We start from the raw sequence: 25,859 nt of genomic DNA, 5'->3' as shown, positions 1-25,859 counted from the left end.
AACAGAGAATCGTAGGATCATAGAATCAACAAGGTTGGAAAAGACCTCAAAGATCATCAAGTCCAACCTGTCACCAACACCTCATGACTACTAAACCATGGCACAAAGTGCCACATTCAATCCCCTCCTGAACACCTCCAGGGATGGTGACTCCACCACCTCCCTGGGCAGCACATTCCAATGGCCAACAACTCTCTGAAGAACCTTCTCCTCACCTCGAGCCTAAACTTCCCCTGGCACAGCTTGAGACTGTGTCCTCTTGTTCTGGTGCTGATTGCCTGGGAGAAAAGACCAACCCCCTCCTGGCTACAGCCTCCCTTCAGGTAGTTGTAGACAGTAATAAGGTCTCCCCTCGGCCTCCTCCAGGTTAAACAACCCCAGCTCCCTCAGCCTCTCCTCGCAGGGCTTGTGCTCAAGGCCTCTCACCAGCCTCATTGCCCTTCTCTGGACACGTTCAAGAGTCTCAAATGTCCTTCTTAAATTGAGGGGCCCAGAACTGGACAGAGTACTCATACTTGGGGGTTTCACTGATGTGAAACTACTCTAGGTCACAACTAGAGAAGTTAGATAAAACTAGTCCAGCAGTGCTGTCTGTTTCCCACTGCTAGATCTTTAAGTGACATACAATGTTAGAAGCTTCTCCCAGTAGAAGAAACTTTTAGAGATACTGTGAATATAGTTTTCAGAATGGAATTTACAAATAGAGAGAGCTGTACAAATAGAAAAAAAATTACAACTATAGCCCTATTTTTTTAAGCATTTGTTTTGGTGTTTCTTTTCTTCCACTGTCTTTGCAAATCTAACACCCATATTTTCTGGTTTTGAGAAATAGTTATTAGAATTTAGGGCTCTACTGTTGTCATAAAGTTAAATACATTACATCAGTGTTTGGTAGTGCCATTCAGAAGAAGAGTTAGAGGGACAAGTACGTGAATTCACTTTAACTCACTAAGAAATACCTCTGTTGTATGTAGATAGCACTTGACAGCACATGGTCTTGGGTCTGGTTTTGCTTATTTTTTTGACTCTGTATACACAAGGCCTATGAACTTTGCAGTATTTTTTTGCTCTTCTAGGCTAAGACGACGACGTGATTATGAAGACATAAAAAATCAGAGGTACACAGAAACCAAGGAGAAAAGAAGCAAAGAGGACAGAGAAACTCAAAACAAAACAGCAGAAAAGGAGAGCTCAGTCATGGATGGAAAGTTGCATCTATGTATGCCTCCAAAGAGGAAACCAGCAAGGGTGATAGTGGAAACTGGAAGAGAAAAGACTCCCAGGCAATCATCAGAGAAGTGGAAGCGCCTGGAAGACAGAGACTTAAGAGAAAAACGTTGTTTTATCTGTGGAAGGGAAGGTCATATTAAAAAGGAGTGTCCACAGTATAAAGGAGCTGCAGGTACAAACTTGATAAATTGTGTACTTTCAACAAAGCTTCTGGAGGGTGGGAGGGCATTGGCATTTTTAATAGGGTCAGTGTGGTGGTGAGAGAAAGTCCAGTTCTCCCCCCACACACAAAGAAACCACGGCTAACTCAGTCAGAGAAGCAGAAACGAATATGAGCTGTATTTACAAGCAGGATGAGATGCAGTGAATATATACACAATATACAGTATTTACAATATATACAGAAATATACAGCAAAGAACGTAACACAGAACAAAGCTCTCCCTCCTCCAGCCAGGAGAGTCCTCCCCCTGTACCCCTTCTCTCCCTCTATCTCCCTTTTTCCCCAAAAAGGGTTAGAGAGAGAGAAGAGGTAATTATTAAGGAGGAAATTCTATTAGCTCAAAGTGTATGCAAGAACTAGTTTCTTACCTGTTAGTTCAAGGTTAACTCCATCTAGCACAGCTGTTGCTCAGAGAGAGACTGAAACAGGCAGGATGAAAAAAAAGACAGAACTGAACTGAGATTCAAACTGAACTAAAACTTAAAGTTGCATTCTACCAATCTACCAATGAAATTTGTTTAGAATATCTTTGTTTTTCAGAACATTCAGCCAGAGTGTTCCAGCGACTGTCCCTTTCTTAAAGGCACAGCCTAAAACAGTCACAGTCAGCTATCAGGCAAGGTTTTTTGATTTGAATGTCATCATGTAAATGCTATCTTTTTTTTAATGTAGTCCTGTTTAGTCAGTGTCCCTTTCATTGTCACCCACCTCTCAGAACTTTGCTGTATCCTAGAAGATTTGATATGATTTCTCTTAGCAGGCAGGATGTTTCTAATAGAAAGGTATGAGTGTCTTAATATGTTGAAATTGCTTCCACTGTCCTCACTGAGAGTTTGCTAACGTTTCAAATTATAGCTTCTCTTTCAGTATATCATAATTGCAGCAAAAGCTAGCCTTAGAGCTCTTTGCAACATCTAAACCAGAATTAATCCAGAAGACCCTAAAGTTACTTTGAAAGTGTGCAGATTGCTCAGATAGAATATTGCAGCTCAAGTGGAATAATGATACTGCCAAGTCAGCAGTCAGAAGGATACAACAATGTTATTTTGCATGGAGTCAGTTTACAAAAAGAAATCAAGAATGCTCCCAAATTCAGATCCTGGCAGACCTGAACGAAATAATGAGATATTTAACATTATCTAAGTTATCCTTCAGGTAAGACAGCTCTCTTATCTGTGTTGTAAAGGAAAATTATTCTACAATAGAACAGTCTCCTCAAGACAGTGAATGGTATCTGTAGTTAACTTAAAGGAACACAGTATTATTGTAAACTTAGGAGCATTTGCATCTGCCTGGATGTGTTCCTGTGTGATCTGCTCTAGGTACTCTGGCAGCAGGGTTGGACTAGATGATCTTTCAAGGTCTCTTCCCACTGCTAACCTTCTGTGATTTAAATTGATGCGGCATGAATGTGCTCCACAGACTACTCATGACTTGACTTCTTTAAGCCACAAAGAGGAATCCTTGGTACAAACATCATTTGAAAACAGCTTTTCTCTACTAGGGATAGTATTCTCTCTGGCTTAGATCAGGAGATTCTCCTTGATGAAGTGCATCTGGGTGAGAGGGCATAATACTGTCCTAATAAAGTACTCAGTGTTGGAGGAGAACGGTGCAAATATATTCAGAATTTTCAAGGTATTTAGAAGTGTTCTTAGTTCAATAGACCCCTCTAGCAGTGTTGGGCAGGTAAAAAAGATACTTAAAAATGGAAGCCACATTTTATTCATCCTCTCACCTTTTGGTGTATGTCAAGTCTAAATTTAACTTTTGAGTTTCTTTATCTTTGACCTTTTCTTGTGACTATTTGCCATGATACTGAGTTTTCTATGTGAAGGGGAGTAGGCCTAACCGTTCTGTAGCCAGTGATGCTGTATTTTATAACAGTGTCATAGAATCAACAAGGTTGGAAAAGGCATCAAAGATCATCAAGTCCAACCTGTTACCACAGACCTCATGACTACTGGACCATGGCACCAAGTGCCATGTCCAATCCCCTCTTGAACACCTCCAGGGACGGTGACTCCACCACCTCCCTGGGCAGCACGTTCCAATGGCCAACAACTCTCTGAAGAACTTTCTCCTCACCTTGAGCCTAAACTTCCTCTAGCACAGCTTGAGACTGTGTCCTCTTGTTCTGGTGCTGATTGCCTGGGAGAAGAGCCTGACCCCCTCCTGTCTACAAACTCCGTTCAGGTAGTTGTAGACAGCAATAAGGTCTCCCCTGAGCTTCCTCTTCTCCATGTTAAACAATCCCAGCTCCCTCAGCCCCTCCTTGTAGGGCTTGTGCTCGAGGCCTCTCACCAGCCTTGTTGCCCTTTTCTGGACACATTCAAGAGTCTCAATGTCCTTCTTAAATTGAGGGGCCCAGAACTGGACACAGGCCTCAAGGTGTGGCCTAACCAGTGCTGAGTACTGGGGCACAATGACTTCCCTGCTCCTGCTGGCCACACTATTTCTGATGCAGGCCAGGATGCCATGGGCCTTCTTGGCCACCTGGGCACACTGCTGGCTCATGGTCACCATACAAAAACTGTGTCGAGGCTGTATAATATACATGTCTGCAAACATGAATTCTAGAGTGGGTGTCTTTGCTATCCATATTTTGGGAATTACTAATGTCTGAATTTGAATAGAATTGCTGTAGGTTTTGCTTTGTCTTTTCTTGCTCACTTAGTACCTAAAGTGTTCTCTTCAGTTGAACCTGAACAACTGGAGCTAGGAGATCAGACTTTGTTCTTTGGCGTGCTTGTATTTTATGAGACTACAGACAACTCACTTATCGCTGTATCTGAAGTACCCTGTCTCTCCAGTTCTGGAGGGGGATACAGAGCTTAATTTACCCTGGGTTCCTGACTTAGATGATGGATGTATCTCATCTCATTGTACCAGTTTTTCCCAATGATAAAATTGAGAAAAACCAATGTGCTACCTTCTATGTACTATGAAGGTAGATTGCAGCTATTTTTAAACCTTATGGTACTTGAAACTAGTTTCAAATTATCTTTTCAGGTGGTTCAAAACCAGAAGTGCTCTGTGGATCCCCTTCTTTACCTCATGCTGCCAAACATGCTGGTAGATTAAATCAGGTAAAAACAGAAGTATCCCTTTTCTTTAATCTTTTAAAATATTCTAAAGTACACATAAAGTAATTGAAAATAACTTCACTGAAGCTTTCTAGGAGAAATTGTTTCTATTTTTTTAATTACTGTGGAATGACATAATTCAATTTTGTTGGTTCATCTCTGTGTATATGTTGTTTATAGGGAGTGCTCATGCATGAAGAAAAAAAGAAGCAAAAAGGAAAAATACTTTTGAGTCCACAGTCAGGTTTGTATAGCTTTTTTTCAATTCAGAAATTCTGCATAAAAGCATGTTGTTTTAACTTGCCTTATCCGTCAGTTCTTATGGGAACTCTGCTGTGTTTGCTGAACGCAGCAGCACTATGGACGTGTTGCTAGGTAATTCTGAAGTGAAGCCACAATTTTTATTTTTCTTTTTTTTTCCCACTGGAAAACTGTGCAGTATTTCAGATTTGTTTTGGAAGCAAAACAAGCATGTCTGTTCTGTGCATTTTTATTTTGCAGAAGGATACGGTGTGTGTTCTTCTGTTTTGGCATATGTGCAGTTCTGTGTTTCTTCGGGGATAACAACGTAGAATGCTTTCTTGTGAGGCTTACTTAGAGTAATTGTCTAGAATTCCACAGGATCAGCTAACTTGGGAGAGAATGTCAAAGCACATCCTTGATCTGAGCTGCCAAAATGTAAGGATGCTGATACAAAGGTCTTTACGTACTCCCTGGATCAGAGATGTATTTTGTTTTACATGCCTTGTTACAAATGAAGCTTCCTTACAGTAATTTCACACGTTTACTAACAGGTACAATGAACATTTTAAAACCAACTGCTTTTTTAAATTACTTTCAGTTTCTAGTATAACTGCAAATGTTTCAGCAGCTTGAGATTTTTTTAATTATATATATATATATATATTTCTCTTACTCTGCATCACCTGAAGGGGGACCCAAGTAGTCCCTACAAACTTTGGAAAACTATAAACTGGAATTAATTATCTCAAATTCTCTGTTTTGTTGGGAGAAGACAGTGTTTCTTGTTTTCACTGCAAGGCTTTTTCAAAGCTAGGTTTGGGGATTTTTAACACAAAGCCATTAGGCATTTAGCTAGGAAAAAAAATGCTAGTTTTCAATTTCGTATTCTAGTATTTCCTACTGTGCTCCAGCAGGTAATGATCTGAAGTTGAGTTGTGTGCTTTCGTTATGGTTTGGCTTCACAGTAATTTTATCCTGTCTGATTGTTTTGGTTGGTTTACGTCATATTTGGGGGTTGGTTTGTTTTTGTTGTGGGCTTTTTTTTCCAAACCTTTAAAATGTGATGCTTTCTTCCTCCCCATCTTAGGCAGCCTTTCCAATAAATACATGACTCAGGGTAGAGCCTCACAGAAGAGGACCCCGCAAGAATCGTGAGGGATATTAAGCACTGTTAAATTGCAATACAGGTCCTTCCTTCATGTAAAAAAATTTCTTTGGCTAAAGCATCTGGATTCACAGAACAACAGCACAGACAAACTTTGGTTTAAAACACCCATATTTAATTTGACTTACTTTAGGTTGCTAGTACAAGCAACTGTGGATTTTAATACAATAAAATCCTGCTCTTTAATAGGTTGAGTGTTTCATTAGGAAGCCATGATGGCTTTTTGTTTACTTGGTAAATTACATAGGAAAAGGCAGATACTAAAAGTGGACTGACTGTCCAAGGGTTTATTGTTCCACCTGACCATTTTGAAATGCATTTTGAAATGTGCAAGCCAAATACATTATATTTTCTTCAAAAAAAATTGAAGGAGCAAATAATATTTATTAATGTTGTTTACTGAATCGTTGTGTAGGTGTTAGAAATGTTTGTAGACTGCTGCATTCTTTTTTTCCTGTAGAGAACTGAAAACATAGACACAAGTGAACGTACTTAAAACAATCTCTAGACAAATTGCCATTGAGATTTCTTGTGGTTTTTTTTCTGTTCTGTGATTGTATGGGAGTTCATTTGCTGCTGTGCTTGTGTACAAGCAGAAAGGAAGACTAGAAAGAAAGGACAGTCCTGTTTGATGCTGCTAAGAATCTTTTTCAAGGCCTTGGGGATATAGACACAACATGCTTTAAAGAATAGAAGTAATGACATTTGGCAACTGAGAAGAACACATGTCCATTTTCATCAAATGTGAAGAGGATCCATGTGCCAGCCAAGAATTTAGTTAGTAGTATGAACTCAAGCTTTACTTGAAGTCCTTCCAGAGCTGGTAACGTACCGTCTTACGTTGTTCAGGAGAGAATTAGTTCTGTTGTAAAATGGAAACCACTGTTATTTATAACTTTGAAATAAAGTTTTAAAAAAAAAAAAGAAAAAGGTTTTTTTTTTAAATCAGCCTTAAGTTTATGTATTTCTTCTTAGGTTATAATTTTAGAAATGTCATGTTTCATTTTTTTCCTTACTCTCTATTTTTATTAAAGTAGACAGCTAGAACTGCTGCAGTGGTCTTAAGGAACTGGGAATCCTAACTTGTGTTTTCATTTTCATCTATCTGTAGCCAGCTCTCTGTTAAATTTGAGATGTGCAACTTTCACAAATACTTCCTTTTGCATTTTTTCCTCAACATATTTTCAAGAAAAATAGGAGCCAGCAACAAACAGAAGAGAAATCCAAATTCTATAGCGCATTTCAGCATATGAAAGTCACTTTTTCCCTCAAAAATAAGTTCATTCTTGTATTTTCATATTCCCCTCTTCCCCCCCAAAAAAAAAGAAAAAAAAGGGGAAAAAAAGAGGAAGGCAGATGTGACTTCTGTATTCCTTATGTAGCCCTCTGTTCACAGTTAATTTCAGGTTTGCTGATGAGGATGAAAAGTTTAATCCTCTAAGGGACTATGGCATAATCTCGAAGATAGACATTTTTTTTAATTAATACATCAGATTTATGCACAGTCACTCTTTTCCCTTTGTGATCCTTTTTAATTTGGCAGTGAAGTTTCCAATTGCCAAATGAAAACCCATTCTGCAGATCTACCAGTCTTCTCACCTTGAATCTGGTGCTTCCTTACGCAGCTACACATTCTAAATAGTTATTAATCTCATAGCCCTAATATAAAATCTCCAAACTTGTGTTATATATTGTAGGCATTAAACCAGAAACTAATAAATCCTTTGTTTGCTTAAAGAGCAAGAGAATACAATAGTAAGAGGGCCAATGGCATCCTGGCCTGCATCAGGAACAGTGTGGCCAGCAGGAGCAGGGAGGTCATTCTGCCCCTGTACACTGCACTGGTTAGGCCACACCTCGAGTACTGTGTCCAGTTCTGGGCCCCTCAGTTTAGGAAGGATGTTGACTTGCTGGAACGAGTCCAGAGAAGAGCAACAAAGTTGGTGAGGGGTTTGGAACATAAGCCTTATGAGGAGAGCCTGAGGGAGCTGGGGTTGCTTAGCCTGGAGAGGAGGAGACTCAGGGGTGACCTTATTACTCTCTACAGCTACCTGAAGGGAGGTTGTAGACAGATGGATGTTGGTCTCTTCTCCCAGGCAGCCAGTACCAGCACAAGAGGACACAGTCTCAGGCTGCGCCAGGGGAGGTTCAGGCTGGATGTTAGGAAAAAGTTCTATACAGAGAGAGTGATTGCCCATTGGAATGGGCTGCCTGGGGAGGTGGTGAAGTCGCCATCATTGGAGGTTTTCAGGAGAAGACTTGATGGGGTGCTTGGTGCCGTGGGTTAGTTGTTTGGGCGGTGTTGGATTGGTTGATGGGTTGGACGCGATGATCTGGAAGGTCTCTTCCAACCTGGTTTATTCTATGTATTCTATTCTATGTAATTTACAGAATTATGTATGACATAGAATGAATATAGTTAGGGAGGCCTACATAGGTGTGGGATTGAATTGGCTTAAAATTTAGGAAATTGATTGAAACTTAAAATTGAAGAATCATAGAAACAGAATTGTTTTGGTTGGAAAAGATCTCTGAGATCATTGAGTCTAGCCATTGACATAACACCATCATGCCTGTTAAACCATGTCCCAGAGTGCCATATCCACACATTTCCCGAACACCTCAGTGATGCCACCATTTCCCTGGGCAGCCTATTGTAATGCCTGACTACTCTTTCAGTAAAGAATTTTTTCCTAATATCCAGACTAAACCTCCCTGGCACAATTTCAGGCCATTTCCATTGTGATGCCCAGTACTAGAGAGAGGAGGCTGACTCCCAACCTCTCTACAATCTCCTTTTGGGTAGCTGTAGAGAGCAATGAGGTCTCCTCTCAGCTTCATCTCCAGACTAAACAATCCCAGCTCCCTCAGCTGCTCACAAGACTTGTCCTCTAGACCTTTCACCAGCTTCATTGCCTTTCTCTGGATGTGCTCCAGCAACTCATGTCATTCTTGTAGTGACAGACCTGAACCTAAACGCAGTATTTGAGGTGAGGCCTTGCCAAGGCAATTGCTTCCCTATTCCTTCTGGCCACACTGTTCTTTATGCAGCTCAGGATGCTGGTGACCTTGGCCAGCTGGGCACACTGCTGGTTCATGTTCAGCCATCTTTCAACCAGCACCTCCAGGTCCTTTTCTGCTAGGCAGCTTTCCAGCTGCTCTGTACCAAGCCTGTAGTATTGCATAGGGTTGTTGTGAGCCAAGTGCAGGACTTAACACTTGGCCTTGTTAAACCCCATAAAACTGACCTTGGCCCATCAATCCAGCCTGTCCAGGTCTCTTCTGTAGAGCCTTCCTACTCCTAAGCAAATCAACACTCCCACCCAATATAGTGTGTTATTTGAAGGCTTACTGAGGGTGCACTCAACTACCTTGCCCAGATTATTGATATTAAAAAAAATTGGCTCAAATACTGAGTCCCAGGGAACACCACTAGTGACCAGCTGCCAACTGGGTTTAACTCCCTTCACCACCACTCTCTGGCCCTGGTCATCAGCAAAAGGCTCAACTATCTGAGCCATGAGCATCATTTCTCTAGGAGGATGCTGTGGGAGACAGTGTAAAAGGCTTTACTAAAGTCCACATGAATGATATCCACAGCCTTTCCCCCATTCACTAAGTGGGTCCCTTTGTTGTAGAACAAGATCAGGTTCACTGCACCAGACGTGTCCTTCACAAACCCATGCTGACTAGACCTGATCAGCTGGTTGCCCTGCATGGGTTATCTAATGGCACTCTAGGTGATCTGGTCCATGGCCTTACCCAGCACCAAAGTCAGACTGGCAGGGCTGTAGTTCCCCAGGTCCTTCCAGCCCTTCTTGTTCATGGGCATCACATTTGACAGTGTCCAGTCAGTGGGGACCTCTTAAACAGGCCTGATGGAAAGTTTCTTGTAGAGCATTGCCACCAGGTCCCTCAGTATTCTTGGCTGTGTGCCATCTGGCCCCATAGACTTGTGTATAAATGGTGCAGCAGGTCACTAACCATCTTCACTTGGATTATGGAGGCTCCATTCTGCTCCCTAGCCCTATTTTCCACCTCGGAGGACTGGATATCTCGTGAACAGCTGGTCTTCTACTGAAGACAGAGTTAGAAGTTATTGAGTACCTCAGCCTTTTCCTCATCTTTGACCACTATGTTCCCCACTGCATACACCAAGGGACAGAAATTGTCCTTAGTCGTTGTTTTGTTGCTAATATATTTGCAGAAGCATTTCCTGTTTTCTTTAGCAGCCAAATTAATTTCCAGTTCAACTTTGTCCCTTCTCATTTGCTCCCTGTATAACCTCACAACAACCTTGTAGTCATCCTGAGTGGCTGCCCTTCTTCCAGTGACCATAAGCTCTCCATTTCTCCCTAAGCAAAAACCAAACTTTTCTATGCAGCTAGGCTGGCCTTCTTCCCCACTGACTAGTCTTTTGGCACATGGGGACAGCATGTTCCTGCACATTTAAGACTTCCTTCTTGAACAGTGTCCAGTCTTCCTGGATAACTTGGCCCTTCAGGACTGTCTCCCAAATGGGCCAAAGCCTGTGCACTGAAATTCCAAGGTGACAGTTCTATTTAGCACACTCTTTACTTCTCCAACAACTGAGAAGTCTCATTTCATGATCACTGTGCCCAAAGTGACCCCCAACCATTGTATCGCCCACAAGTCCTCTGTTCACAAACAGCAGGCATAGCAGGGAACCTAGTTGGCTCCGTCAGCAGCTGTGCCAGGGAGCTGTTCTCCACACACTCTAGGAACCTCCAGGACTGCCCCCTCTCTGCTGTATTTTATTTGCAGCAGATCTCAGGGAAGTACTAAAGGCCATGAGAACAAGTACTAGTGATCATGAGACTTCCCCCAGCAATGAAATTTTTTTCCTGTACTGATAAAGTTATTTGAAGTATTTCTTGTTAATCACTTGAACTATTTAGATTTTATTACTGACTTTTGCTTTTATCTTCTTTTGGTAATGTACTGAAGATGAAAAGCATCTTAGAAAAAGGCTGCTGCTCCAGCCCATGCTCAGTCTTTCTTCTGATTCATTCAGGAGACAAGTGTCTCAAGAGTGATGATTGGGAGCATCATAAGGTAGTATGCCTTCACGCCTGCATGATATACAACCAATGATGAATTCATATACAAGCTTTCTCCCTCCAAACATGCTGCTGACTTCAGCTTCAAGACTGATTGTACATTTGTGGGTGTGTTTTAGTTGAGAATATGAACCCAAGTAGCATGAATTGTATGTGAAAGACAGATTCCAGGTAGCTAAAAAACTTTTAAGATATCTTGCTTTATATTTGAGGTAGATGTGCCTTATTAAAGAGTAGTGGCACAATTATGTATATAAAAAACATCTGCACATTACTATCAAGCTTTTCAAAACAGCTAAGCCCACAGTCAGGTGTACAAAGCAGATGTGATGAGATGTGGACGTGTTGCTTGTGCTTAGACTTTGCAAACACAGGTAAATACAGGTTTAAAGTATTGTCAAGCATGTTCAAGGATGATGCCTGTAGAAATTAAAAATAGTTACTTGTTTTCCTTCTGACATAGCTATCACTCAATTTAAAGTAACAGGACTAGTCTTCTGTACCAAGGCTGTCAGGGTTGCTCACAAGTACCCAGAAGTTGCTGTGGTGTACCTCCTTGGCCTGCCATGAGCAGTTTGGGAATGGCAGGGCAGTTCCAGCAGCTTCCAAGCTGTCAGGCAGGTCTGTGTGCCAGAAGAGCACCTGTACTCCCACCACACAGCCCTTGCCCAGCCCCTGCTGGGCACAAACCCAGACAGAAGGGAGGAAGCCAGTGGCTAAAAGTGTACGTGCAGTGCCCTATTTGTGACAGACTGTACCAGGCACTGACTATTCTGTATGCTTCACTGTGGCATTTGTCTGAACCAGATCACTCCACAGATAGAATCATAGAATAATTTCTGTTGGAAAAGACCTTTAGTCAGTTGAGTCCAACCATTATCTAACTCAACCAAGTCTGGTGCTAAACCGTGTCCCTTAGCACCACATCTGTGCATCAAAAGGGACAGTGGTCCAACCACCTTCCTGGAAAAGCCTGCTCCAGTGTTTGATAACCCTCTCAGTGATTTTTATTCTAATATTCAACCTAAACCTCCCCTAGTGCATCTTGAGGCAATTTCCTCTTGTCCTGTCACTTGTTATTAGGGAGAAGGAGCCAACACCCACCTCATTACAACTTCCTTTCAGGTAGTTGTAGAGAGCAATGCCATCACCCCTCAGCTTCCTTTTCTACAGACTAAACAATGCCAGTTGCCTCACTGACTCCTCATGAGACTTTTTCTCCAGGCTCTCCCCCAGCTTTGTTGCCCTTCTCTGAACAAACTCTAGCAAATCAATGTTGTTCTTGTAGTGAGGGACCCCAAACACAGCATTCAAAGCACAGCCTCACCAGTTCTGAATACAGGGGCCTATCACATTCCTACTTGTGCTGGACAGTGCTTTTGATACAGGACAGGAAGCCTTATTGTCCACCTGAGCATACTATTGACTCATGTTCCCTAGGTCCTTTCTGTCAGGTATATTCACAGCCACTTCATCAAGCCTGTAGCATTGCATGGGGTTGGTGTGACCAAAGTGCGGGACTTGACATGTGGCACTCATACCACTGGCCGCAGACCATTGATCCAGCCTGTCCAGGTAGCTCTGTACAGCCTTGCTATGCTCAAGCAAATTTACTGAGGGTACACTAGATCCCCTCATCTATATGATTGATAAAGATACGGAAAAAGACTGGCCCCAACACTTAGCCCTGGGGAACAACACTCCACCAAACAGATTTAACTCAATTCACTAGCCCATGGGGTTTTCCTGCAGCGCCAATGCTTCACATCGAAGCACCTCAAGCAAAGTTGTTTGTAAATGCTTGGTCGGTGTGACCATAAATAAATATTCATGTTTTCCGCCTGCATTTCCCGTGGATGGGAGTATGTACTCAGGAGCAGAGAGCTGTACATCGGCAGCCGGACAGCCCCGCAAGAAGAAACTGCCAGCAGCCATGCCCCCCCCGGGCCCGCTGCTTATCTCTGCGCGCAGCCCTCCCGCGTGCCCCGCCCCGGCCGCGCGGCGCAGCCCGAGGCCGCCTCCTCTGCCCCTGCCACCGCAACGCCCGGAAAGGGGCGGAACCCTCGCTGCCTGCCGATCACAGCCCGCTGCCCAATGGGGACGGCCGTCGGAACTGAGTTATACGCCGTGGCGTCACGCGGTGCCTATGGCAGAGGGTAGAGGACAGGGCGGAGTGGGGCCATGGCCTCGTCGGTGGTAAGGGCCACTGTGCGCGCCGTCAGCAAGCGGAAGATCCAGGCTACGCGCGCCGCCCTCACCCTGGTCAGTGCCCGCAGCGGGTGGGAGCTTTAGGCCGCGGGCGTGTGCGGCCTCTTCCTACGCACGGGTGCAGGAGCTGCTGGGTTGCTGAGCTTTTTCGCCAGGCCTCCCCCGGCCTACCCGACCGCCGCGCGGCAGGTGGTGCGTCCACCCTGGGCTGCCGGTGACAGTGGGGCGGGCCGGGGACAGGCCGCTAAGCCTGTCTAAGCGGGCAGTGGCGCTGCCCGCCGGAACTGCGAGTGGACAGCGGGTGAAACACCGATGCGTCGGGCCGTGACGGGGGTCGTGGGGGTGAGACTCTCCCGGAGCGGAGTGGCGGCCGAGGATTAGCGCCGTTAACCCTTGCAGGTTGCTAGCCGTGCTCTGCGGCTGGAATTTGCTTGGTAGGAAAGGGCTACGGAGACAGTGAAGGCGTGTTTTCCTCTTCGTAATTTTACTGGGGAGGAGCTGCTGCTCCTTGATGGTCCCCCTGGGGAGAGGGCCCCGCACCGTCTGCTCCGTGTGCAGGCAGCCTTTGCAAAAAGTGAAGGCTATGGGAGAAGGAGAAACGTCACTGCGGTCCCTTCACGCATCTTTTTTTGTGCAGTCGACCGAGGAACTGTATTTATTTTTTTTAAAAAGCAACAATCCAAAAAATCTAAATGCAAATAATTTATCTGCAGAAGCAGTCGAGTAGGCTGGTTCGAGGAAGGCTCTGCTTCCTTTAGTTAAGAAGTGTGTTTGCTGAGTGCAGCAGTATTGAGGAGGCTGTACTCTTGAGAGGAGTTACAGAGAAAAGTACAGTAAGTTCCTTGCAGAAATAGTGGCAGATTAAGTGTATGTAGTTAAGGCATTTGTCAGAGCAGGTAATTCCTGTTCAGCGACCATTCTGAAACATGAAAATTAATAGCGGTAATTGGAAAAGGTCTGTAGTGTGCTTTGTGTGTTTTAAGTCGGCTCATGGTGAAACCTTAACGTAACCAACGCTTTTCCTTCTTTCAGTGTGTTGTGTTCTTTAATGTGTATGTGGCAAAAGTTTTACAAGAGAAAAACTACTTAACTGAATTATTGTACTGATTTTGTGTGGAAAAGCAAAACTCCAAACATCCTGATATTCAGGTCTGTAACTCTTGAGCTCTCTGTTTGCTGGCAGTATGATTGCAGAGCGGGATGAAGAAGTATTTTGTTCTGCATGGCTTCGATTCAGCTATCATCTGTTTTCAGCAGAGACCCTGTCTTCAGATACTTCAAGCAGAGCACAGCCTAGTCAGTATTGGCAGATGGCTGATGCTGAAGGTGGACTTCACAGATAGGAGACAAATGTAAACAACATTTGAGTGGCAGAGTTGGAACAGAAATATTTTATAGTATGATGAGCATGTTGCACACTTTAGTATGTGCAAGCACTCAGTGCAAATAAATGGGGGAAAAAAAGAAACCCTAATATTTCAAATTTATGGGTTTTTTTTTGTTGTTTGTTTTTTTTTCAGACTCCATCAGCTGTTCAGAAGATAAAACAGCTTCTAAAAGATAAACCTGAGCATGTAAGTATATGCCTGCCAGTGTGCTAAGGTATTAGGACAGCCTATGATTGAAAAGTATTTCTGGCTAACTGAGAAGTTTGAAATGCACATTGAGGTATTTATTTGAGATGTTGGCATTGGGTTTTTTTGAGGGGAATGTGTAAGTATAAAAAGAAATGCAGGAGATAACTAATGCATTTCACTTTACAGCTAAGATGGGTAAAGTTGAAAAAACTTGAACATATTTTCAAGCTATATTTTAATGAAGCCTTTTAGTGTCTCATAGTGGTTACTTCTGGTAGGGAAAGAGATCTTCAAGAGTTGGTGTTAAGTTATTGATTAAGTTTCTGTAGGAATTCTCATTGTAAAGTGTTCAATAATTACGTTGGGTTAATTATAAATTGAGCATTAGATTTTCTTCTCTATGGGCAGTTTCTGTCATAGTTTAACCCCAGCTATCAGCTAAGCACCATACAGCCACTCATTCCTCTCCCATCCTCCCAGAAGGGGATGAGGAAGAGAATAAAAAATGAAAAGGTGAATCTACAATGAACTAGACTCTTTCTTCTAATGTTCTAAGCTGTCCTGAAGAAACTGTAAGCTCACATCTTAGCTGTCTGTTATGCCCTTGCTATAAATTGTGGCTGTATTTTCCAGCTCATTATTTCTATCAGTTCCTGGTCAGAAAGGTATTTAGTGTGCTGGAGATTCAGATCACTTGATGGCAAGTTATGTTTTTTTAATTATTATTTTTTTTAATTGTAACGTTGATTATGGAGTTAGACAGCAGTGTTCCTCATCAGTTATGAAGCATTGGTATGTAGAGTGGTACAGATACTTTCGAGCAATTGCTGTGCACAAAATAGTTTTCTGTTTATTTTAAACCTTGTCTCAGTTCTTTACAGAGATGCCCTTTTTGGCAGACATGTTAGATAGTTTGAATGTTATACACTGATTGCATTGGCTTTTAAGGTCAGTTAAAAGAGTAAGCAAATAAATATACTTGATTTAAGGAGGGGATTGCTTTTTAAGTGAGACTGGCAATGGAAGTAATGAAGAAATCAAAGTACATTTTTCAAAACTTTGATTTGAATTAAGTTTCCTTTTGGTGTAACTGCAGTGATTCTGTGAAAGTTCAGTAAATGTCTTTGCCTTGTCCTCACAGCTTTGTAATTACACTACTGTCAATAATCTTAACGTAGCTCATGAATTAGCATCTAAGTAAAACATCATTTGAAGTAAAAAAAAAAAAAAATAGAAGCCATGTTTGAAATTTGACTGCCTTTGTGAGACCAGGCACCTACAGGAGTGCCAACAGTGTACTACTTCAAAACTTCAACATACTGTAGGGCTTGATCTGCAGTAGCAAACGTCTGATACTTGCTTTTAGCTCTGCAGTCAATTTTGTAAGAGCAGAAAAACATTACCTCTCAATGTATTAAGACAGCTAATTTCCGCTTTAAGCGGTGGAGAATAACAAATGTCAGCTTTTTGTTCTGCATATTTTTTTTTTCCATTCTCTAATCAGTTTTAAAGTACCAAATGTGATGGGGCTTTGTTTTGTTTCCAGGTAGGTGTGAAAGTAGGTGTTCGTACAAGAGGATGCAATGGACTTTCTTACACCTTAGAATATACCAAATCGAAGGGAGACTCTGATGAAGAAGTAGTTCAAGATGGTGAGTCTGATGCAGCAGAGAAACCTTCTGTGGTGGGAAGGGAAAAACAGCCTGGTACAGGTTTGTCACGGTACAGGTTTGTCAGGGTACAGGTTAGGATTTACCTGAAGTACCAAATTATAGCAAGGGGTCCTATTGTTCTTTTAAAGGAATTCTTGTCATCTTGTTTTCTGTTTTCAAGTATCACAGTGTCACCAAGGTTGGAAGAGACCTCAAAGATCATCGAGTCCAAACTGTCACCACAGACCTTATGCCTAGACCATGGCACCAAGTGCCACATCTAATCCCCTCTTGAACCCCTCCAGGGATGGTGACTCCACCACCTCCCTGGACAGCACATTCCAACGGCGAATGACTCTCTCAGTGAAAAACTTTCTCCTCACCTTGAGCCTAAACTTCCCCTGGTACAGCTTGAAACTGTGTCCTCTTGTTCTGATGCTGGTTGCTTGAGAGAAGAGACCAACATCTGCCTGTCTACAACCCCCCCTTCAGGTAGTTGTAGACAGCAATGAGGTCTCCCCTGAGTCGCCTTCTCTCCAGGCTAAACAATCCCAGCTCCCTCAGCCTCTCCTCACAGGGCTTGTGCTCAAGGCCTCTCACCAGCCTTGTTGCCCTTCTCTGGACACATTCCAGTGTCCAGATGCCCTTCTTAAACTGAGGGGCCCAGAACTGGACACAGGACTCAAGGTGTGGCCTAACCAGTGCTGAGTACTGGGGCACAATGACTTCCCTGCTCTTGCTGGCCACACTATTCCTAATGCAGGCCAGGATGCCATTGGCCACCTTGGCCACCTGGGCACACTGCTGGCTCATGTTCATCTGGCTGTCAATCAGTACCCCCAGGTCTCTTTCTGTTTGGCAGCTCTCCAGCCACTCTGACCCCAGCCTGTAGTAACCAGTTTGTTGAAATCTGCAGTCCACCATTCATGTCTTTGAAGGTGGCTAATAGCAGACTTCAAGAGATTTTTTTAATGCAGAACAAGGCATATATAGATGATTTGCAGCATACTTAAATGAGGCTTGGTCATGCAAAGATTTTATTTGCAAAGGATTTTTTTAATCTAAGTAGTCTTCTTTATCAGTTCATAATTTCCTTTTAACTTCTTCATGCATTTGACTTTTACATTGCTTTGTAACAACAAGTTCTGCAATGTTAATTTAAGAGTATTCTTAAATTGTTTTCGTAAGCTTTCTGCCTCATGGTTTCATTGAGCATTCTGTGATAGGCCTATGGGTAAACCTCCTGTCATGATTTAAACCCAGCCAACAAGTAAGCCACACAGAGAATGGCAAAATGAGAAAACTTGTGGGTAGAGATAAAGACAGTTGAATAGGTAAAGCAAAAGTCATGCATGCAAGCAAAGCAAAATAAATACAGAATTTCCAGTCAGCAGGCACGTGTTCAGCCATCTTCATGAAAGCAGGACTCGCATGCCATGGTTACTTGGGAAGACAAATGCCATCTATTGGAGGCTTGGTCAGTTAGGGTCAGCTGTCCCAGCTGTGTCCACTCCCAACTTTTTATGTACCTCCAGCCCACTAGTTGGTGGGAGGAGCAGGAAAGCCCTTTGACGCTGGGTAAGGTTTGTGCAGCAGTTAGGAAAACATTGTTAATGCTTTCTTCATACAAGCTACTATGATGAAAATGAGCCCTGCCCGGGCCAAACCCAGCACACTTCTGTAAGATTGTCTGATTTTTATTAATGTTTCTTGTCAGTGGACTTTCTGTCAAATATGAATTTTTACAGAAGGATAATAATGCTAGTTTTGATATGTAAATGGGATACCACAATTATTTTCTTACAGAAGCTAGTCTGCCAGGCAGAGCCCATCTTCCAGCTGTTTCCAAAATATTTTTGACCCAACTCAAAAATGTTGCTCTCCTATACAGCGAATTAGTTGGAACTTCAGCAAATTAGTAAAGGGGAGCAAGGTATGTGAAATGGAGACTGCTACCTAGTTCTGCAGGTGCATCTTGATTTCAGATTTATCTGGCTTCTGGAATTACCTCTTACGCTTGATTCAGAGCTGGCCTAGCTTACAGGGCTGAAAACATTTTTCAGAAGACATTTCCTGGTTTTGTATCTTAAGGAAGCTGAAAGCAGTTGCCCTCGGTTGTCTGAGACCCTAAGTTCCAAAGCCAGACAGTGTTTCAGGTGTGTCTGCTTTTGTTTTATCTGCTTCTAGACAGATTGCTATTGAAGGCTCTGAATTTTTTTGTGGCTGTGCTCAGTGATCTTCATGACTCTGGATCTCAGCACTAATTTTCTGACTTTTAGATAGAGACTATTTCAGAGATCAGGTCCATAAACCTTCTATTTGGCTTAGCTTTCATTGTTCAAATTGACCTCTGAAATGTGTAGCTTAAACTCAGTTGTCCACACACCTGTGTTTTGTTAGCAATATAAACTCATAGAATCATGGAATTATTTTGGTTGGGAAAGACCTCTCAGATCATTGAGTCCAACCATTGACCTAACACCATCATGGCTGTTAAACTATGTCCCAAAGCTCCATGTCCACACATTTCCTGAACACCTCTGGGGATGGTGACTCCACCACCTCCCTGGGCGACCTATTGCAATGCCTGACCACTCTTTCCATATACAAATTTTTCCTGATACCCAATCTAAACTTCCCCTGCCACAATTTGAGGCCATTTCCTCTTGTCCTATCACCTTATACTAGAGAGAGGAGGCTGATCCCCACATCTCTACAACCTCCTTTCAGATAGCTGTAGAGAGCCAATGAGGTCTCCCTCAGCCTCCTTTTCTCCAGATTAAACAATCGCAGTTCCCTCAGGTACTCATAAGATTTGTTCTCTAGACCTTTCACCAGCATTGCTGCTCTTCTCTGGACACCCTTCAGGAACTCAATGTCCTTGCAGTGAGAGACCCAAAACCAAACACAGTGTTTGAGGTGTGGTCTCACTAGTGCTGAGTAAAGGAGCACAATCATTTCCCTTCTCTTGCTGGCTACACTATTCCTGATGCAGGCCAGGGTGCTGTTGGCCCTGGCCACCTGAGCACACTGCTAGATCATGTTCAGCTGACTGTTAGCCAGCACCCTTGGGTCCTTTTCTGTTGGGTAGATTTCCAGCAACTCTGCCAAGCCTTTAGTGTTGTTTGGGGTTGTAACCTGGGTTTGCCAGACCTGGCACTTGGCCTTGTTAAACGTTGCACAACTGACCTTGTCCCATCAATCCAACCTGTCCAGAGCTCTTTGCAGAGCCTGTGTGTTTTTGTCTCAATGCCTGCTGCATTGAAAGTGCTTTCCAGTAGTCTCCCTTGTAACATTATCAGTTTTTGTTGCTGTTTACTGGTACAGTTTTAAGATTTGCAGTTTTAAAGTTCGAGTAATTTTAGAGAGAGATAGGCACTGCCTGCCTTTTAGAAAAGGGAGATCTTTCTAGTTCCTGAGATGAAACACTAATTCTTCATCCTTAATGGATGTGAGACCTTTGAAAGTTCACACATTTTCCTTATTAAAGGATTCAGTATTGCTATAGCTGGTCATAGACCTATTATTTTTGGTAGGAATATATGCTTCTTCAGGGTTTTTTTGTGGGAACTGTGGGAGGTGGGTTACTGACTGTAATGCTTGGGAATTAATTGTTGAATTGAGATTCACCCAGGGAGGTGTTCAAAAAAAGATTGGATGTGGCACTGGGAGCCATGGTTTAGTTATAAGGAGATTTTAGGTATTCAGTAATAGCTTGGGCTTGATGATCTCTCAGGTCTTTTCCAACCTGGTTGATTCTGTGATTCTACAACTTACTTCACTGGGTATAATGTTGTTAAGTCCTGCCTAAAAAAATGCATACATTCCAGACTGCTGCTAGAACCATACGTGATGGTTCCAGACTGCTGCTGGACTTTCCTGACTAAAAACAGCAATGAAAGTGTCCTGTATTAGGCCATTGGAGCCAAGTTATACTGGTAGTCTTCATACTTAGTTTTTTGGTGTGGGTTTTTTTGTTTGGTTGGGTTTTTTATGTGTTTTGTGTTGTGTTTTTTTTAATCACTAGTTGAAAATGATGATTTTGCTGTGTGGATATTTTTTTTCTTTGTTGTCTTCAAGGGGTTAGAGTGTTCATTGAAAAGAAGGCACAGCTGACACTTCTAGGAACTGAAATGGACTATGTAGAAGACAAACTGTCCAGTGAATTTGTCTTCAATAATCCAAACATCAAAGGAACGTGCGGCTGTGGAGAAAGTTTTAACATCTGAAGTCTCAGGACTACTTCTTTGACTTTGAACCCCCCAGAACATTTATTATTGCAAATTTTGGAAGCAAATGCATTTTCTTCAGACTCACAGTCTGCCTAAAGCAGAGATACCATTAAGAAAAATGATTCTGAAAATGTAAATTAATGTGTTATATTCCACCACCGATGTAGTTATGCTATGATTTGTGATCAGTTTGAATCCAAAAGGTAAGAACAGTAAGTGCTGTAGGAACACCTCTGTACTTTCACATGCCAAGGAAATAAAATCTCACTGTTCTTTTCCTTTGTCATTTTCTTTGTCCCCTCATACTTCCTCATCCAAAAGCCATTTGAAAGCATATATTGCCGATGTGTTGTGCTTTGATTGGGGCCAGGGGGAGAGCAGGCAAAAAAACCAAAACCACAACCCAAGCATTTAGATATGTTTGTTCATAAAGGTTTATATGCACAGTCACAGAGTCTTCAGCTTCAGAGTTCTCTATAATTATGTAAATGTTTGCTTTGTAGTATTCTGATACTTCTATCTTTTTATGTGTAAATTTTCTGGTGATTTATTTTTCCATAAATCCAGAGAAATAAAACACCAAGTTCACATGTTAGTATATACATAGGCTACCATAGCACTGCTTGTAGAAATACTTGAAAATGGGGTAACTCAGTTTTGATTCTCTTTCCCTTGCTGAAGGCACGGTCTCTGTTGTACTTAGTTTTCAAGAATATGAAACACATTCAAGCACTAGGGCTATTAAAGCCAGATACACAGAGGCTGTTTTTCACATTTCTGTCATTTACATTCTTGACTTAAATTGTAAAGTTGGTTAAACAGGGAGTTTTCATGGTTTGTGCTGTGCCCTGAAAGCTATGAACACTTTTTTTGCGGCAGAAATGCAGGCTTGTCCGTGCTTCTTGTTTGGTAGTTGTATCTGTTACTAATCTTGTCACAGCTTGAACTCTGTTTTGTAGCACTGTAGACTCCAGGGGTTGTCACTAAAGCTTACAGCAAAACTTCTGTCTTGAAGTTAACTTGGTAACATGAAACAATTTATAATCTTAATACTTTTAGTACTTAGTAATTATTTTTATTTAGTCTAGACAATAATTGAAGTATTGTAGGAGGCCCCTTTTTCTTTGGAATTTAAACTTTCTTCTAATCAGAATTCTGTTTTGGAAAATAGTGATTTTCAAGCTTATGAAGTCTTTAGCTCTTCTTCACTGCTGTTCAGGCAGAAGTGTAAATGTCTCTTTCAGCCTTTTCAAAAGCTAGTGTGAGAGAAGTACTGTTGCATCCTATTATCTGCAGGTTTCCCCGATTGTCCAAAAATTACATCATGCAGCTAAGCTGTCCAGAGGGGAACTTGTTTGCATGGGCAACCAATTGAAACAGCTGGTGAAAAGGGTGCAAATAAAATGGAATGACAGGGACTTGGATCTTGCAGTCAAGGATGCGAAAGAGTTAAGATAGGAGTAAGGCTGCATGTTGGAAGATCATGTTGACCTGGACAGTTGTACACACATAGCTGTCAATAACTTCATAACAGTAATGTGCTGAAGGTGTATGACTGCAGCTACACTTTTGTTCTTTCCTCCATACCTATTCCCAGATGTAGAAGGAAGAAAAATGAAAAAGAAAATACTCATCTATTTTATGTAGTACACAGGAAGAGATTAGAATTTCCACACTTGTAGTTCAGTATTAAATACTTGCATTTTGGTTGTATACTTTTATCACCTCTCGATGTAAAAACACAGTTTCCTTCAACAGTCAATTGTACACATTTACACAGTGATGAAGGAATTAATGGTTATACACTGGCTGTGTAGCATTTATAATGCTGTAAGTCTTTACAGTCTTGCCAAATGGAAAAAACCAACCACCCAAACACCAACAAAGAAAAGGCGGTTAATGTGATGTAACTGGATTCATACTTGTAAACTCCAGGTTAAGGAACACTTCTTCAGATTGGATGTCTTTGCTTCTTCCTAGAGAATAAGACTTCAAATGTGGTAGCACTGGGGGTTGCTGAGAGTGATAGTGCTTATTTCACTTGTTTTCATGTATTTTGGAGTGAAGGGGATTTCTGGTTTGTTTGTTTTCAGACCTGTGTCACAGATAGCAGTCCTTCTCCTGTGTTTCATGCATATGCCTTGAATGAAAGTTCACACTTTCATACTCTTGTGAAATAATCTTCTCAGTTGTCACTTTACTAAGAAACCTAACGCACAGTGTGTTAAACTTCTGTTAAAGTGCTACTTACAGTTGCATAGGAACATGGGTTTGTTGATTGATCCATCATTATTGTGTGCAATACTGTATTATCAAGTTCTCAGTTATTATAATAAATATTGCCTATTGGTAAACATGAACTAGTATCTTGATGCTGTTTGTGGTAATAAGCAAGTACTGAGGGGAGAGAATAGGTTTGTATGCTGGGATAACAAATACAATAGTGCTGTTACACAAGTTAGTATTTCCCAGAAATGTTAAACACTTCCAAATATTAACTGCACTGGAAGAGCATAGAAATACGTGGTGGGGGGAGAAAAACAGTGTCATGTGCAGGAAGTATTTACATATGCAAGAAGGGTGGGCTGCTGTTGCAGCTACTATTCTGAGGACAGTTGCTGGATGTGTGCAGAGTGCACAATTCCTTAGCTGACCAATTGCACACTAAAAAGCAAAGCAAAAACATTCCATGTGCACCTAAACCAACATCCTCACGTTGGCACCCTTTGATTGGGACATGCTGCAGAAGCCACCTCCTTGACATGCTGGCACCTCTTACTTGAAAAAGACTTTAGCTTATATATGTGGTTGGGTTTTACTGTTCAAGGGATTGATAACGAAGAGTATAAAAGACAGACGCTCCAAGCTATAAGGCATCTTGCGGGTGGTTTAGGGCTGCTAGTGACTTCTGCTTCTCTTAGTTAGCTACTTCTTCCAGCTAGGGTTTCATTTTAGGGATGCTGCTGGGGGTATGCTTGGGACTACCAATTTGCTTAGCTGCTTGATCTGTTAGGGCTTCCAGGACTTCTGTAATGCTTCTGAGACTCTCTAATGCTGGGGATTCTACAACACTACAGTAAAGGACTTCTGGGAGGACTTCCAAGATTCTCTGCTCTGTATTTCTGGAATTTCATTGCCATATGGCAACAGGGTTCATGCTTTCATTCATCACCCAATGGCCCCCAAATGAGGGGGAACAATAGGCTGCTGATGCAGACTTCTACTAAACTTCACATCATTCTCAGGGTAAAACTCGTAATGGACAGAATGTGTATTTTGCTGAAGGCTTCTACATACCAGAAGGTTGTTATGGTGTGTTTTAATGCAGGTTAAAGATTTCAGTCAAAGTAGCTGTTGACAAGGAGAGCCTTGTCCTGTTACCTGAAGATTCTATTTCAGTGGGAGTGAAGTAATAAATGCTGGAAAAGTGCTGGAGATCACTGAAACAGTTGCATATTCATGATGGTGGAGAGAGAGTCCTAAATCCTTCATGCACTCGGGAGCCTGGAAACAGCTGATGCCTTCCTGTTGGAGCTCTGGAACTTGTGAAACAAACACACTGGCCAGTTGGCGTTTTTGATCCACTCCTCTTCATAGCTCTTTCTGAATAGCACAAGAGCAACAGCTTAGGAAAACATGGGAAAAGTTCCATATGAAAGTCATTCTGACAATGATGGGACAAAATCAACTACTCTGAATTCCAAAACTAAGCATAAGGTGCAGGTAATGGGACTGTGAAATTTAATGTTGAAGAGACTTTTCTTCAACGTGGTTTGCCCCTACTGTTTGGGGTGTTGGGTTTTTGCTTTTGTTGGGTTTGGGCATTTTTTGTTTCTTGGGGGGGGGGGTTGTGTATGGGTTTTGGGTTTGATTGTTGTTGGTTTTTTGTTGTTTGGGGGGGGTTTGTTTCTGCTTTTTGTTTGGGTTTTGGTTGGTTGGGTTTTGGTTGGTTGGGTTTTGGTTGCTCGGTTGGGTTTTTGAGGTTGGGGTGGGGGGTTGTGTGTGTGGTTTTGTTGTTGACTGGTCAGGTTTTTTAAATGTAATTACTTTCCCTGTTTATTTAAATCAATTCCTTCACTAGTGGAAAATTATCCAACGGTGCTGCTACTGTGCTTACACTGGTTGCCTGGCCATGTATTGTATAATTTATGATGCTAAAATTCTGCAGTCTTTTCTGAAAGAATAACTCTTGTGGTTGTCTGATGTGGAAGAGCGAACACCTCTGTGTTTGTCTCAAAAGAACCCTCGCAAGAGTATTAAATTATTTGTACAGCTTTTTGTCGATCGACCGATCTGCCAGTCAGCGAGCAATTCAATCTGCTTTGTATTCCCTGGCACTTCTAAAATACATGAGAGAGGCTGCATCAGCATGAGGGGGGAAAGTGCAAGTACTTAGCAGAATTCTAAGCGCATTTTGGGTTGAGCAGCATTTGAATATCACTTTTGTTTGCAGTATCTGGCATTTTCCTTAAAGAGAGATACAGCAAGGGAAGATAAACCAATGAATTTAAGCAGGTCTTCACCCTCCTTCCTTACAGTCCATGTCAGGGTGCTTTTTCTCAACCTGTGCATGCCTCAGATGGCAACAGTGGCCTTTTAGTACCCCACATGGTGCAAGCCTTGGGGTCCCAGACCATGTCTGTCTCAGGGCAATGTCCCTGCTTGTCTGCAAAGACACAGCTTGAAATGCTGGCTGATGGAGACAGATACCTACTGCCACTAGGTGGTAGCAAGTTTCCAGCACTCCTGTTTCAAAGGCAACTCGACTCTTTCACCAGTACCTGAGTTTTATGTTTCCTATCACACTTCCTGAATACTGGAGTACTTCTGCTAAAACCGGTGAAAACTATTGTTCATCTTGGCTGTTTGTTCTTGTATTCTACTCTGTGCATTTGCAATGAATATGGTTATTAATTTATGAATTATGGAAAGACAAAATATTATTTTTATTACTTTTCACAAATTATTGATGACTGTTAAATGCTATTTATATGCAGATTCTAGTTTATGGACGTGAAAAATGCCTCATGAACTGGTACAATACAGCAGTTTGAACCCAATTAGGAAAAAATATAAAACAGTTACTCAGTTAAGAACCAAGGTTGCGATTCTGCCATTTGTCCACCAGATGGCGACTCAAGGAGATGCTTGGCGGATGGTTA

General features: G+C 42.1%; 2 protein-coding genes across 3 annotated transcripts in view; both read left to right on the top strand.

The window, feature by feature from the left end:
* The window catches only part of TUT7 (terminal uridylyl transferase 7), a 42,085-nt gene extending 35,826 nt beyond the window's left edge, over window positions 1–6,259 (top strand). Inside the window, exons 26-29 of the mRNA XM_054178971.1 lie at window positions 1,077–1,402; window positions 4,466–4,542; window positions 4,720–4,783; window positions 5,870–6,259. Of these exons, the coding sequence (XP_054034946.1) occupies window positions 1,077–1,402; window positions 4,466–4,542; window positions 4,720–4,783; window positions 5,870–5,937 (535 nt within the window). The 3' untranslated portion in view covers window positions 5,938–6,259. The remainder of the gene's footprint in view (window positions 1–1,076; window positions 1,403–4,465; window positions 4,543–4,719; window positions 4,784–5,869) is intronic.
* Window positions 6,260–13,165: 6,906 nt separating this feature from the next.
* Window positions 13,166–21,047, top strand: ISCA1 (iron-sulfur cluster assembly 1). 2 transcript variants are annotated; one of them, XM_054178970.1, is made up of 4 exons: window positions 13,166–13,224; window positions 14,757–14,810; window positions 16,360–16,465; window positions 20,546–21,047. In XM_054178970.1, the coding sequence occupies exons 1-4, from the start codon at window positions 13,210–13,212 to the stop codon at window positions 20,692–20,694; spliced, it is 324 nt and encodes a 107-aa protein (XP_054034945.1). In that variant the 5' UTR covers window positions 13,166–13,209; the 3' UTR covers window positions 20,695–21,047. The 2 variants fall into 2 exon arrangements, with proteins under 2 accessions (XP_054034945.1, XP_054034943.1); XM_054178968.1 differs by having other exon boundaries at window positions 13,172–13,290.
* The last annotated feature ends 4,812 nt before the right edge of the window (window positions 21,048–25,859 follow it).

The sequence above is a fragment of the Dryobates pubescens genome, chromosome Z (genome assembly GCF_014839835.1).
Source record: "Dryobates pubescens isolate bDryPub1 chromosome Z, bDryPub1.pri, whole genome shotgun sequence".
In the NCBI taxonomy this organism is placed as follows: Eukaryota; Metazoa; Chordata; class Aves; order Piciformes; family Picidae; genus Dryobates; species Dryobates pubescens.
The sequence above is the reverse complement of the archived record's forward strand: the minus strand, read 5'-3'. Positions and strand labels throughout refer to the sequence as shown.

Coding starts and splice junctions, on each gene's coding strand:
- ISCA1 (XM_054178968.1), top strand. CDS start 13,210: ATGGCCTCGTCGGTGGTAAGGGCCACTGTGCGCGCCGTCAGCAAGCGG. Junction 13,291..14,756: donor CGCGCGCCGCCCTCACCCTG/GTCAGTGCCCGC, acceptor TTTTTTTTTCAG/ACTCCATCAGCTGTTCAGAA. Junction 14,811..16,359: donor TAAAAGATAAACCTGAGCAT/GTAAGTATATGC, acceptor TTTTGTTTCCAG/GTAGGTGTGAAAGTAGGTGT.